Source organism: Atta colombica, unplaced genomic scaffold (assembly GCF_001594045.1).
Source record: "Atta colombica isolate Treedump-2 unplaced genomic scaffold, Acol1.0 scaffold150, whole genome shotgun sequence".
NCBI classification, from domain to species: Eukaryota; Metazoa; Arthropoda; class Insecta; order Hymenoptera; family Formicidae; genus Atta; species Atta colombica.
This window is the reverse complement of record NW_017259240.1, coordinates 2,340,259-2,355,324: the sequence shown is the minus strand read 5'-3', so window position 1 is coordinate 2,355,324 and position 15,066 is coordinate 2,340,259. Positions and strand designations below refer to the sequence as shown.

At 30.6% G+C, this 15,066-nt stretch overlaps 1 protein-coding gene across 2 annotated transcripts in view; it reads left to right on the top strand.

Annotated features, from left to right (window-relative positions):
- The window catches only part of LOC108685295 (zinc finger protein ush), a 250,757-nt gene that overhangs the window by 155,575 nt on the left and 80,116 nt on the right, over positions 1-15,066 (top strand). The window contains exon 1 of one of the 2 annotated variants that reach the window (XM_018190012.1): positions 11,280-11,355. The exons of the other annotated variant lie outside the window; for it this stretch is intronic. Coding sequence (XP_018045501.1) covers positions 11,280-11,355 — 76 coding nt within the window. Of the gene's footprint in view, positions 1-11,279; positions 11,356-15,066 lie in introns of those variants that run through there. 2 annotated transcript variants of the gene reach the window in all.

Here is a 15,066-nt window from a genome sequence, read left to right as displayed (position 1 = left end):
AGGGCGATCACATACAAATGACATAAGCTGCATAATTATAATGTACTGTCTAAGTAAATTGAATCAATTTTGAAAAAAGAGTGCAAATTTTTCGCTCTTGAACAAGAATGGCAAATTTTCACTCTTTTTTGGAATAAAATTTCAGTCTTTTAGAGTGAGATTTCACTCCTTCGCAAATTGAATCTCAATCTTTTTTATGATAATCTTCATTCCTTGGAGTAACTCTCACTCCAAAAGAGTGAAAATCTGGCATTCTTGTTTAATAGTGAAAATATTTTCACTCTTTCAAAACTGACCCAATTTTCAGTCTTTTGGAGTGAGCTTTCACTTCTTCCGTGAAATAAAAGACTAAAAACTTTAGTTGGTCGATTTTCTTATACTTCATGCATAGATTTGTGATCTTAAACTTGGTGTAAGAATAAGAAATTGACTAATCACAGTCGAACGTGAAAGAAATAATAAACTATGATTGATTATAATTTCTCACTTTTACTTCTTGCACCAAGCTTATTCTGCACATGGTAGACGATGTAACACACATACGTGAAACGTGCGTGAATCGACGATAGCCGGTTTGCGAAACCTCACGAAAAATTCACTCGCGGGGACTGATAAAGCCCATGGCACATGTAAAAACGTAAGATAATAAGACGTAGGCAGTAAGCGAATTAGCTAATTACAGTAGAGAAATAAGATTATTGCCATACGTCCTCTATTATAATACAATAGATCAATTCTCTTATTACTCACATCTTACTGTCTTACGTTTTTCTGTGTTTCTGACTTAAATGTACGCGCGCAATAAATTATAACTATAAATATAAATATAAATAACTATAAATATAAATTATAACTAATAATATGCGACAGAGAGAGCATCTAAAATAATGAGTGATGTTGGAACGAAGTCACCGCCGTTCTCAGAGTAATAAAAGCTTTTACGAGTTTGGCGCGGGTTCACTGAAATGAATTGCAAACAAGGAAGCGCATTTCGACATGGGAAAAGACCGCGAAAAGTAAACATCTCTATACATATAATTAATATGGAATTAGGATGCGCGCGTAAAAGCATACAATCATATTAGTCAACGTTTAATTAAGACTACCTGAGTTGTTGCACACTAAACCTACAAAAAAAGATTTGTTATCATCGCAAATTACGATCGTAGATTATCACCAAGGTTGTACTTAAGATCGCGTATTGAATTAATGTAGAATAAACTATACGTAAATGCATTATAATTTTATTTTAATTTAGATATTCGAATATCAGAGAGAATCTGGGAAAGGAAAGAAATATATGTATATTAACAATTATTATTAATTAACTAGCATCATTATCATTATTGTTATTGTAATTAATGTAATTTATATAACTTATATAATTATATTATAATCACATTTTCATAATCACATTATAATATTGTGATGTATATAATGATATAATATGTTATATTATACAGGGTATTCCAAAGTTCGTGATGCAAAATACTATAGCAATAAATTGCTCATAAAATTAAGTAAAGAGTTACTTTAAATTTTTATTTTAAGTAGCATTTTTAAGATAATAAGATTTTAAGTATGATTAAATATAGATTATACTTAGACTGTAATCTGTGAGTATTAGTGAGCGCCAAGAAGTGCGTTATAATAGACTTTTAATATTGGCAATGAATTTCGAAATGCAGCCGTGATATGATTATGGATTATATATTTGCTCCAACAGTATTAACTTTTTGTTAACTCTAGGTAGACACAATCCTACGTAAAGCACACATTAAAGTCCAGCAATTGAAAAAAAAATAATTAAAATATATCTATTTTTGCTGGAATATAACAATAACAAATACGGATGGAGCCCACATTTGTTATCATAACTCTAGTAAAAGTAGACATATTTCAAATTTTTTGTTCAATTGATGAAGGAACAGATTTATAATTTATTTTTATAATTTATTTTAACAATAATAGTACCACTTGGATTTCATTTCTTAATTTAATACAACAGTTCCAGTAACGCACAGCCGATATTTGACAGTCTTTTTCTACTTCTTTTAGAAAAGATAATTTTGTTATGTATATTGTTTGGTAATTCTGATATGTATATATACGCTTATGCGATTCTACAGATTTTTATTATTACTTTTTGAAGTATTATCAACAAAACTTGTACTTCATCATCTTTCACACTTTATCTGATGCGTTAAAATGCATTTTTCTTGTCGGTCTAAGACACTCGTAAATGGCTATTTCCATACCACGTTTCTTAAGACTACAGGTGGCCTACAAGCAACCGCCTCGTTCCTTTCCCTCGGAAAGAAAAGCTAGAATGGATGCATTAATGTTCGAGTGGATTATACAAATGCACGTTACTTTTGCATTCGTAACACACGCAACGTCGCCGGAGTTCAGTAGTTAACGACGTGTGAATATTTATGGCACTGTCAGCACTCGTTTCCGTCACCGTACCTCGATTCGTGCGCACCGTTGCTGCTTTTATCGAACGAACTGAGCTCTCTCTCTCTCTCTCTCGTATCCAGTGCGAATAAAGTCGAGCACGTTGCGTTGTGCATTGCGTTACGTTGCGTTCCGTTGTGTCGGCATCGGCCGTTGCACCTCGCGTATTTTCCGCCGGGAGGAACATAAACAATAATGCGTTATGAAATAATAGGTGGACTTAAAATAACGAGCGCGAGGTGGTAAATGCGATAAAATACGCACGGTACAATTAATCAGCATCCAAAGAAACTCTGCTGCATAGAATCATTTTACACAATCATTTTACCGCATTGAGTATCAGGATTCAGATCGCATTACGCACAATTGTTGAAAATTAATAATGGAAAGAACGATTTTGCTGAAGTATATGTAAAAATTTTGTTGGATATAGAACTGAAATTTTGTTTGGATCATCAAAATAATTATGTAGGACATTCAAAATGGTTGTTAAAAAGTTGCTTAAAATTTTTTGCAATAGTGTCATTAATCCAAATAGGCGATTTTTTTCACGTAAATGCTCGTGGAGATCAATTTGATCTACATTTTAAGTAATTTATTTTTTTATGTGTAAATTAAATTTTTTATTTTTATTTAAAAATAATTATAAACTCTAATCTATATTATAAATATAAAATAATAATTTTTAAACGGTAAAAATTAAAACTCTTATTGTTAAAAATATTTCTTTATGTAGGTAAACTGGTCAGTAAATTTATAATTTACAAGTTGTGCAGTAAATATAGACAGTAAAAACAATTGAATAAATTTTAATTGTTATTGAATTTAAACTTAAAATGAAATGCATGAAACATATGAGTATTACTCGAATAATAATATACTATTTAAGCCAACATTCTAAAAGTAATGTAATATTGTCACTTTATTTTCATACATTGTTTATCTCTTTGCACATTAATTTTTTAAATAAAAGTAAATAACTGTCAAAAATAAATAAAAGTATCAAAAAAACATTTTTATTATTAAAAAAATATGAGCAGGTATATTGTTATTTATATCAAAAATAAAATTTATATCAAAAATAACTAAAAATTATTAAGATATTATTTCAAACCAAACATATGTACTTGTACTTCAAAAATTAAAAAAGAAAAATTGAAATAACTTGTTTTATACAAATACAACATTTTTATATAAGATAAATATAATATTTACGATTCGATGCCAGTGCCAGAAGTTGATAACAAAAGTATAATTTTCTAATTTTTTTTCTTTTATATGAAATTATACAGTTCGGACTACGTTATTGTCTATACTTTGTAGAAAAAAATTTATAATTCTGTGTAATCAACAAAAAAATTACAATGTTAGAAAATAATCGGTATTTTAGCATCCTCTTAACTATAGATTTTATTTAAAAATCTTAACTACATTATACGTAAAAGTAACTCATACAACACAAGTAAAATATCAAACAATATTAATGAAACCACAGAAATTTACGTACATACTCTCGTGAGGATCAAAGTGACCCAAAGAATAAGCAAACTACTACTTGTAGCTAAAATTTTGAAGCGTTATCGATGATGCTCGCTACATTCAAACAAACAAGGAGGAAACAGTGGAGGGAAGATACTGAAAGCGTTAGGGTCATCATACACATAATTACATAAGCTGTATAACCATAAAGTCCCTAAACCAATGACTCGCCAATGAGCATCTTATGTAAATCAACATAGCATCTTTATATTGGATGCTTATTGTTTCAGTGATCTTATGCTTATGTAATTTTGTGTGTAATGGACCTTAATATTATAAATAAAAATGGAATGCGCGGAAAAATATTCGTTTGTTCATGCATCTGGGTCAATTTGACTTCTACGTGCGTTCCCCTTATGCGTCGTCTATAACAAGCGAAGTAAGTTTGGCGTAAGAAGTAAGAGTAAGAAATTGATCAATCACAGTTAAATGTGAGAAGAATAATCGATTGTGATCAGTCAATTTCTTACGCTTATTTCTTACATTAAGCTTATTCAGAATATTGTAGATGACGCATTACGAGTTAGCCGTTCTACATAATTATTTTGATCCAGCAAAGTTATTTTCAGATTTGATCTAGTAAACAAATCCAGAGGATTTTTATTTCGTTTTAAATGAACTATTAAAATATTAAGAGTTAGAGAAAATATTGAGAGTCTAAAAACTTGCTCTTATACTTATATAGTATACGGGAAAAAATTATTATATTTATATAATGAACATTTTTATTTATACAACAAAAACGAGAAATTTATTTTTCCTGAAAATTTCACTTTTTTTACTAAGTATTTAATCCTTTAAAAACTTTTCTGAAGATCCCCGCATTATAATTGCATGGAAAATTGGATTTCGATAAAATAAATTAATTTTCACATTAAATGTGCTTATAATGTGAACAATATAAATGTCACAAACGTAATACTTTTCTTAATAGTGGATAATTTTTGAGATATATTGTATTAAAAATGCTCATAGAGCCCATTAAGTTTTACATCTTTGATACACTATTCAAAAATTATTTATTATTGAGCCTTATGTTTATGAGATCTTTTGGTCACCATATTATAAGCTTTATTATACATTGTACATGAAAACTAACTCATTTTTCAGAGGAGGACTCAATTTTCTCAATATATTATATAGATAAATCAATAAAATATTGAATTAATAATGTTTGAATTAATTAATGTATGAATGAATTATAAAGTAATGTTAATTCAAATATGTTTTATTGATTACTTATTATTAATTTGCGAACCTCTTATCGCGTTGTATTGTCATCAGTCCTTTTACAATTCTTAACTTCCTACACGAAAAAAAAAAACAGTTTTGCTGAAAGATAATTACATAAAAAATTCTCATCAACTCTTATTTACAACTTATTTTATTTTTTACTTTTTTCGAAAGCCCCACTTTACACTTTTATATTTTATAACTTACAGGGTTGCCACTGATCTAGAAAACTGAAAAAAGATAGAAAAAATATAAAAGAGACTGGAATTTTGAACTTTCCTCACAAGTTCCTTAAACTGCTCTTGTTTCAAATAATTTTTATAATTCTTTAAATATTATATCGAACAAATACGTTCAAAACTCGTGCACTTTAAACGATTTAAAAAAAATAATTAAAATTTACATTCACTAATTTTTATTCACTAATTTTATTTGATTGCTCTTTTTTTCATCGTAACTGCATTCTTTTTTCCAATATTAATTAATTTTTTGTTGGCTTGGATTTGCCTCCAAAATTTCATTACTAGCTTTAAGAAGCTACTAAGCTTCTTTTGCATTTTTAATAATATAAGCTTTCTTACAATCATTGATATTAAATGTTAAAATTTTTTGCATATTTTATTATATTAAAATTTTTACGTATTTTATATTAATCATGGAACGTTCCCATTTTTATCTGGAAAAACCTGGAAAAATCAAGGAATTTTTTTAAATTCATTTTCTGTGGTAACCCTGAACATAAGAACTTCTGACGAGGAAAAAAATTGAAATAGGACAAGCGCGAGATAAATATATATCATTATCGCTGAAGTCCTTTACGAATTCTACGTGTATACACTTTTTATATCTCTCTCGAACGCGTATCGATAGCTTTTGTAAAAAGACGTTAACGTGTCTCGAGACGGTTCTCCAAGTTCCGAGATCGCAGATGCCTGAGTTAAGCTCGGAAACGGTATCTTGTCGACATGAACGGAGGCAGGAAAGAGAGAGACAGGATAAGCGGAGAAGAAAGAAGGAAAAAGAACGCGGTGCGCGATACCACATCGACGTGCAGAGACAAAGAACACGCTTATTAGATATAAACGGTTCCCTACGTGTCTCACGCCCGAGTCTTATCGTTATCGCTCCGTTACTCACGGAGAGCCGAAGTGCGCGCGCGCATTGCTACGAGAGTATCGCGAGCGGCCCGGCGGTATCGTTATTCGTTATCGCCGCGCGTTATCAGCGAAGTTCGAGCCTGGCATAGAGGAGGGGGGCAGAGTGCGGCGTGACAGGGGTGCCGCTTCCACCATCGGAAAACTAATGTGATATCATGATCTCGCCAAGGTCCGAGGAACAGTCGAATTTAGCTGAATCAATCTTTCAGAACGTACATTCACGAAAAAAAGAAAAGTCTCTAATTGATGGGGGAGATAGTTATGATTTTATATATACACAGTGAAAAACATTTTGTAATTGTATCAAAACTAATCCCTGTTAAAATTTTGTGTTGAATTTTTAACATATTCTAGTGTTAATTTAATACAATGTGATTAGTATTTTTACATGTAAGAATAATTGTTTAATGATTTAATAGTGGTAATAGCGTTTAAATAACGTGTTGAAATATCATTAATTTAAATGCGGAGTGTCGATTGAATTGTAAACATTAACTAGAATTGATTTATTTTCCAATCATTATTTTAGATATTTTTGCTAACTCGAAGTGACATCAAAAGAATTAATTACAATAATAAAGGAAATAATTATTTTATTCAAAAAGGTGTGTGTGTGTGTGTGTGTGTGTGTGTGTGTGTGTGTGTGTGTGTGTGTGTGTGTGTGTGTGTGTGTGTGTGTGTGTGTGTGTGTGTGTATATATAATTATTTTTATTACATCTATAAAGATTTTAATTAAAGCCTAATCAATTTTTATTTTGAAAGGAAAAAATAATTTGTATTAGGATATTAGAAGAAATATATATATATATATATTTATATATTTATATATACATGTATATATGTATATATATATATATAAACTGATAAAATTCTTATTATTTCGCCTTTGACCTCTCAAATAAAGCGTGCGATTCGTGTGAGTCGAGAAATAACTTGATATTGATGTCAGCGATTATTCTCGAGAATAATTGGTGATTCACCGGGTTTCTCTTTCACAAGAGAGAACCCAACGGTCTCCGGAATTGCCGTCTTCCGGTGTGTACCCGGTGGGTCAACAATGAAGAAGACGAAGTGAAGCGAAGAGAAGATAGGACGAAGGTGTGTGTGTGTGTGAGAGAGAGAGAGAGAGAGAGAGAGAGAGAGAGAGAGACTGGAACGACTGTCGAATGTTTACTTGGTACTTATCGTGCGGTAACAGAATGCAAAGGACGGAAAGAAGGATCGGCAGTGACACTGAGCGAGAAAATCGACGGTAGAAGGGGAGGACGGCGAGAAAGGTGAAGAGACTAAGAGAGAAAGGGAGAGAGAAAGAGCGTAGAGGAGGAGGAGGAGAGTGATAACAGGTAGCCATGGGTCCCTGGGTCGCTGGGAAACCAGTGATAGTACTTGCACCGCAAGAGCTAGCATCTCGTCGTGGTCTATAAGCGTTTTGAGAAAACCGGCGTAAAAATCAGGAAATCGCGACGTGAAAAAGGAAACAGAAAAGTTAAAAAAAGATAAAAGTGTGCAGTGTGGAAGCCAAAGTTGCCTGAAGATCGAAAAGACTACGTGAAGACTGTGTCAATGTTTTTTATATACAATTTTTGTTTTATATGTATTCATTATTTATAGTCACATTTCAACAGCAACGATTCAATATGATACACGAAATGATATCTAAGAATTGAAAGCGGTAAAATTTTATTTGATTGCGCTATGGATGGGCGAAGATAATCTTGGACCAATAAAGGTGATGATTGGAGAAAAAAATATTTTTATCAGATTTATAGTTTAAAAAATAGAACCTACATAAGAAAATACCTATATAAGGCATTTTTAAGCGTGATGATTTTGTTGATTTTACGAAACGATTAAATTTACAATTGAAAATAATAGTATAATATTATAAAATATTTAAAATCTAAAGATTTTTAATATATACATTAAATATTATTTCTAATAATTTAATTTAAGATATTAATCTGTTGGTAACTAATTAACTATCTTTTTCTATGTAAAAAAAGATATTACTGAATATCTAAATATTTTTATTTTATATATCAAATGTTTTTATATAATATACGAACATTATTTAATATATTAAATAAAGTAAATATCTTTACTTTTGCTCGAAGATATTTAATAAGATATTAACGTACATAACGATAATATTACATTAATAAATAAATAATATAAAATAGATCGATGGTGTTACATTATTAAGGACTTACATTTTATTTTGTATTATAACAATTTTTACATTGTTCTATATGATATACATGTAAAATATCTTTTTTAAAGTGTATCCGAACACACTCGAATTACATTGCGAAGTGAGGGACTCGGGAGATAGAGGAGGGAATTCTGAAACGAGATAAGATATTAACAATTCGCGCGTGTGTACGTAAAATCGCATAATTAAGAGCGAAGCCGTTCGAGCCGCACGCGTCAATTAAAACTTGCGCATAGGGGGGTTCTTTTGCACTTATAGGCAGAGGCAAGTTATAATTAATTCAGGACGCTCCCCGTCAAAAACGCATGCACGGCTAAGCCGAGACAACAAAACTATTCGCTGTTCCGCATGAAAAAAGAGATACATTAATCGGAAAGTTTCTTACTTTCGTTATTTCCAATTTCATCTCGATGCAGAGTCGGTCGTTTTTAATAATTATATTTCTATCGTGTTTGGATTTGTACATCACTATATTTTTTTTGTATCTTATTTTCTCACTCTGTTATATTTTTTACGTTTCTATTATACCTTTGTATCCCGTACTTCAAAGACACAATTCCAAAAGTTTAAGTTTCCCAGAGGAGCGAAACTATTTTTCTATTTCACAGAAAATTATTGGTTAACGAAATAATATTGGCAGAAAGAACATATACTTAACACGATCAAATGTCATTTTTATTTTATTCTTAAAAATTTTCAATTTTTGATTTGACGATTTTTTAAAGTTAAATTAGTCTACTTTTAACGATATATGACAATTAATAAATCAATGTTTACCTAATTCATAGTAATAACTCGAAAATCACGTTTTTCGAGTTATATCACTTTTAAAGTAAGGAAGCAATATGTTCTGTATTTTTATATTTATAAATTAAAATTATATTTCCAGACTCGTAAAATAAATAAAGACTGATAAGTGTAGCAGGTTCTTCGTGCTAATTAAAATTGTAAATTAAATGTATATTGAAAAATTTATAAACGATGTTCTGTTACAAAGTTATAGACGACATTTCAACTTTAACTAAAGTCATTTTCAGTGTGTTAATCTTCAATAAACAAACCAAAATTAAATGTTATACTTTCGTTTTTAAATGAAGAGTAACACATTAAAGAACTCCAGTAAAAATCATCTGTGACTTCATAACAGAACATTGTTTATTAATTTTTCAATACATATATTTAATCTACCATTTTGATTAACACAAAGAAACTGTCAGATTTATCAATACTTCCCCCCCCCCTCATTATTTATAAAATATTTTTATCAAATTAATTTTTTTCAAAATTTTGTATAAATTTCTAATCTCTGAAGAAATAATTAATTTTTCAAATCTCATCAATCTCAAATTACTTTCGTTGATTTTTATCCATTCATTTATATCCTTTCATTTATATTCATTATTTTTTTGAAAAAGATCACATCCTATATACGTTTCTATAATTTTCAATTTCTGTTTGCACTTAAAGAGATTTTTTTTTTCCTTTCAACGTATATGATTTTTCAATCTGTAGACGCACGCTTCGAGATACATTTCTTAATAGCAGTCGCGTAGAATCGATGCAGTTCCACGTCCCGTAGACGTGCGTGTGTGCGATCGATAAGATGACGATTGATAAGGGTACGCCGGCACGGCTTATCGGCCAACGTGCGCGCGATAAGATCTCTGCTCCCTTGTGTACAAAGAGCGAGAAGAGGAAGGAGGGATGGAAGGGAGGGTATGGATAATCTACAGCTATCCTCGCTCGAGCTCGCCCATGACCCGCGATACGTAGAATATATACAATATTTTAATAGAACGGTAAATGCACGGAGGAGGAGGGCTTTCATTGAAGGTCTTCTCGAACTGATTGCATGTTTACGTCGCGACCCACGTCAACGTTCAACGATGTATCGACCTGAGATTCGTGTCGCGAATGCGCGACCATACCACCGCACTGTTTAATCTGAAGTGTCAAATTTAACCTAATTTAAGTCGCCACTACTCAATATAGTTATTTTATACTAAAACGAAGGTTAAATTTGACACTATATGGTTTTAAATTCTGAGAGACGGAATTTCTGACCGGCATATTTGCAGTGAGATTATTTGAAAATTGAATGAATGATAAATTCGATTTTATGGGCACAATTCTTTTTTTTTAGCAAGAATTTTATAATTGTAGATAAAATTTTTATCGAAATTCTACTATTAAATATTAACAAATGATTTTGCTATAAAATTATAATTGGGCCAAAATTATATTAAAATTTTAGGAAATAAAGACTAATTTTATATTATAATTATTTCAATGTGGATTATTTTACTCCAGATCTGAATAATACATAAAATCAAACAGTTGATTTTTGACTTATGTGTATTTTTCGAAAGTTACGATCGTAACCTGTTATTAAAATTATGAAAAAGTTTTGTAATAAAAACTGACAGTTATTAAACATTTAAAAAAAGCGACTTAAACTTAAAACATACGATATGAATTATATATGTGAGTGTTCAAAACATTGTATGAAACACTTTAATGGGTGAATTCGTGTTTGCATTCGTGTTTCTGATTGAATCTGACGTAAAAAAAACTCGCCATTTGTGCTCTAACGAGAAGTGGATTATGTTGAGAAACGCGACAAGTGTGGGAACACTAAGTGTTTTCCCAATTTGACAATTCATTCCCTGCCATATGCATCATGAGCATATTGTTGTGGCGTCAACGTATAAAGGCGAATCAGCTGCGAGCCGAAACTCCTGCTCTCTCTTTGCTGAGTAAGTAGCTCGTTTCTTGAAATTCTCTGATTCATCCCGGACGAAAGTTATTGTAATTTCTCTGAAATCTTGATATAATTAGACGTGATTATTATATACAAATGAATAGCGCTAATTATTGTAACATAATTGTCTTGTAAAAAAAGAATTATTTTCCTTTGTTTTAATTATAATATCCTAAAATTACATACATTTTACATATTTTATATATAAAATTTATGACTGCTATATTTATGATACAATATAAATTATATATATATAATTTATTATAATTCATATTATGTATAATTTATTTATTCATACAAATTACGTACATATGTGTGTCGACATAACAAACTCAATTATTATATCAATAAGAAATAATAATTATTAAGAAATAATAATGAAAGTACTGCAGAAATTATATAATAATCATGTTGTGGGGCTAAATTATATACAACATATACTATACTTTTTTTATATTCTCGAAAATACTAGAAAAATCTCGATGTTACGGCTCTGAAAATATTGATTTTGTTAAATAAATGGAAAAACATTACACACACATACACAAGTCGCACATCACGTAATGAAACAGTTCTGTTCTCTAAAGCGCGAAAGAAATTATACGGAAGATATGTGTGTATGGAACATAATTATTATTATTATATTTTCAAAATTTTGTCCTGCATTTCTCCTTCTTCTCTCTTCCGCCTTCTTTTTTCGTAATTCTTTTCCTTTTTATCTCTTTGTCCCTCTAGGAGAGAAGCAGTAAAGAAAGAATTCCGATGAGTACGAGTCGCGGCCTCGCAGAGCGCTAATGGGAGGAGTTCATTAAGATCGCGCGATTAGGACGCCTTATCGCGGCTAACCGAGGCTCGTTACTTTCGCGTGACGTCACTTCCTCTCTCTCTCTTCCGTCCCTCCGGATCGTTCGTCTCCTCTTCTGTCCTCTCTCTCTCTCTCTCTCTCTCTCTTCGGATTTTTTGCCGAGCACCGCACGCTTTGTTCTTCGAATTTCGCTTGTGATCCTTCCTCGATGAGTCGACGATGCCGGGGACGAGGAAATTTTCGAATCGTAGGATATATGTCGGGAGGAATTCTCAGATGAGGTTTAGCTCATACAGGATGTCGTTTGTGGTTGACGCACGTAAGTCCGAACGATAAATGAATTTGATTTTCTGAGCTATTTTTCCTTTGAGACTGATTCGTAATTTAAACTATCTAACGATGTTCTACATTAATGAACTTTTCATGTTGTAAAAATAAATAAATGCAGACTAAAAAATTTTGTATTAAAATAGCAATCATTTTATATCACTAATGTTTTTTGATATATTGTTAAATAAGAATCAAATCAATTTCTTCAGTTAAATAACATTGTTATTTTCAAACGCTTCAAAATGTATTATTTTAATACAAAATATGTAAGTTAAAAAAACAACGAATATAATTTATCTATTTCTGCAGTTGAATTACTTAGTTTAAAGCTAAACAGTTCAGCTCTATATTAACATTTGCATTTATTAAACAATAAATTAAATTATAATAATAAGACATAATTTACAAACAATTAGAGTGTATTTATCAACGAAGTTAATACTGTAAACTTTTGACTCTGAATTTGAGTTCTTTTCAATGTGGAAGTTTTCATTTAGTTCCTATTTGACATTAGCAACCGTGGAGTTTAATATTAGCATTTTACTTGTAATATTTTACTTATTTTTGAAGCCACAAAATTTTTATTATTATAATAATTACTTTTATATTAAATCGCTGATAATTTTATATTATGAAATTTTTGAATTATTCCTTTTTTAATTATCTTTTTTTAATATAATTATTTACTAAATAGCGTAGTTTTTTCTTATTATAGCTTTGAATATTGTTATTGTCGAGTTCTGTTAATTTCTTAATTTTTTTTCGCTTCAAGTATTACATTTCTTTCTTTAATTAAATCGCTTCTATTCAAATGCTTAGTAAATTATCTTACAATTATCTTATAATAAGCATCTTACCTTGATATTGAAACTTGAGTCATCTTTGTCTCGCTCTTAATGCAATTGGTCAATTAAGAGGTGAAAACACATGTCCCTCTCGAATTGTACTTGTTCGTGAAAAAGTCGCAGTATGATCTATAATAAAAATCTACAGATTATAATCAAACGCGATACGAATAGCTGTCTTATCGAATAGCATCTCGAGGACATTTCTGTTGTCGTTTGGCTGGCTGATAGAGCGTGATAAATCGTTCAGATGACGATTAGCGAGAAGAACAGATACGATCGCAAATCATATCATCAATTGATCGTCGATCGAAAGATCGTCGATCGAAAGATCGTCGATCGTGATAATCGATACTCTGATCTTCATTTTTCCTTCTCTCTCTCTCTTTCTCTTATGAACTTTGTTTTGCTCGCGATTATCGATTGCCTGCCAGGCAAACTCGACACGAAAAGATTAATACAGCGGAGAAACGTCTAAACTTCTAACGATGAAGGCATTCTTTATGTTGATGATTAGCATTGACATCTTATTATCGAGTCAAAGGCGGTTTTTTTGACATTTGAAAAAAATGATGTTTTAACATTAACAAGCATTATGCTGCTTAACATAACATTTGTGTCATAACGGTTCCAGAAGAGACATAACTTTATTTAACTTTAATTCTTATTTAAAGTAATAATCAACAGGATAATCAAATAATATATTAATATAATAATAATAATAATAATAATAATAATAATAATAATATATCAGTATATTTATATCAATATATTTAATATATAATATTAATAATAATATTGTTAATATTAGATTAATATCACAGTAATATAGATCACAATATCATTTTATAAATGTAAAGTTTCGCCCAAATCAAGAAATATTGTTATCGACGTTGTAGATAAGAAAAATGTAGAAAACAAATGTGGGTGACAGAATTTGAGTAACTAATATATATTTCCATTTCAAGATTTCTATCCGACATAATATATTCAAGAGTGTCTCTGACAATGTGTCGACTATTTTTTTCATATGTATTCATCCGATGACACTAATCACCGACATTCTTTTGATCTTTATCATCTTAAAATCGTAAACATCAATATTTAAACAACATTATCGTCAATGTCATCCAGTTTTAAGTTGTTTTCGATTTTTGTTGACAACACGTGTGCGACTTACTAGATCCACTAAAATATTATCTACTAATGTATTCCATATTTTTTTGAGACAAAGAAAAATTAAATTTTGTTAAATAGATTGACATTGATGGTGACACATATTTCCAACAATATTTCATTCGACGAGATTATTTTATAATAAAAGAGACTCTCATCTTTCTGTATTGAGATTATCTTTAAAAACTGTCTCTAGTCTTTTGACTTTTTTTAGACGATATTAAAAAACGTAATGGAAAATTTTTGGTGTAACTGTTTGTACCAGCTGTTTACTCTCAATGTTGCTCTTCTCACTGGCAGATTGCTGCCTTTAAGTTACCTTGAGGCAGGTATCGCGAGAGACTATATATCCTTCTTGCGAAATCGCGCGAACGAGAGAAGCTCGCATCTTAGACGTCTTAATTAATTCCACAGGGAGGCTCTCAATCTCCGTCTATTCTGTACCTTCCCCCCGGTCGCCTCGCCGCTTCCTGCGATTTCATAAATAAAGATACGAATGAGAGACTGCGAATAAACCCATCGCGAGAGAGCAGAGAGAGAGAGAGAGAGA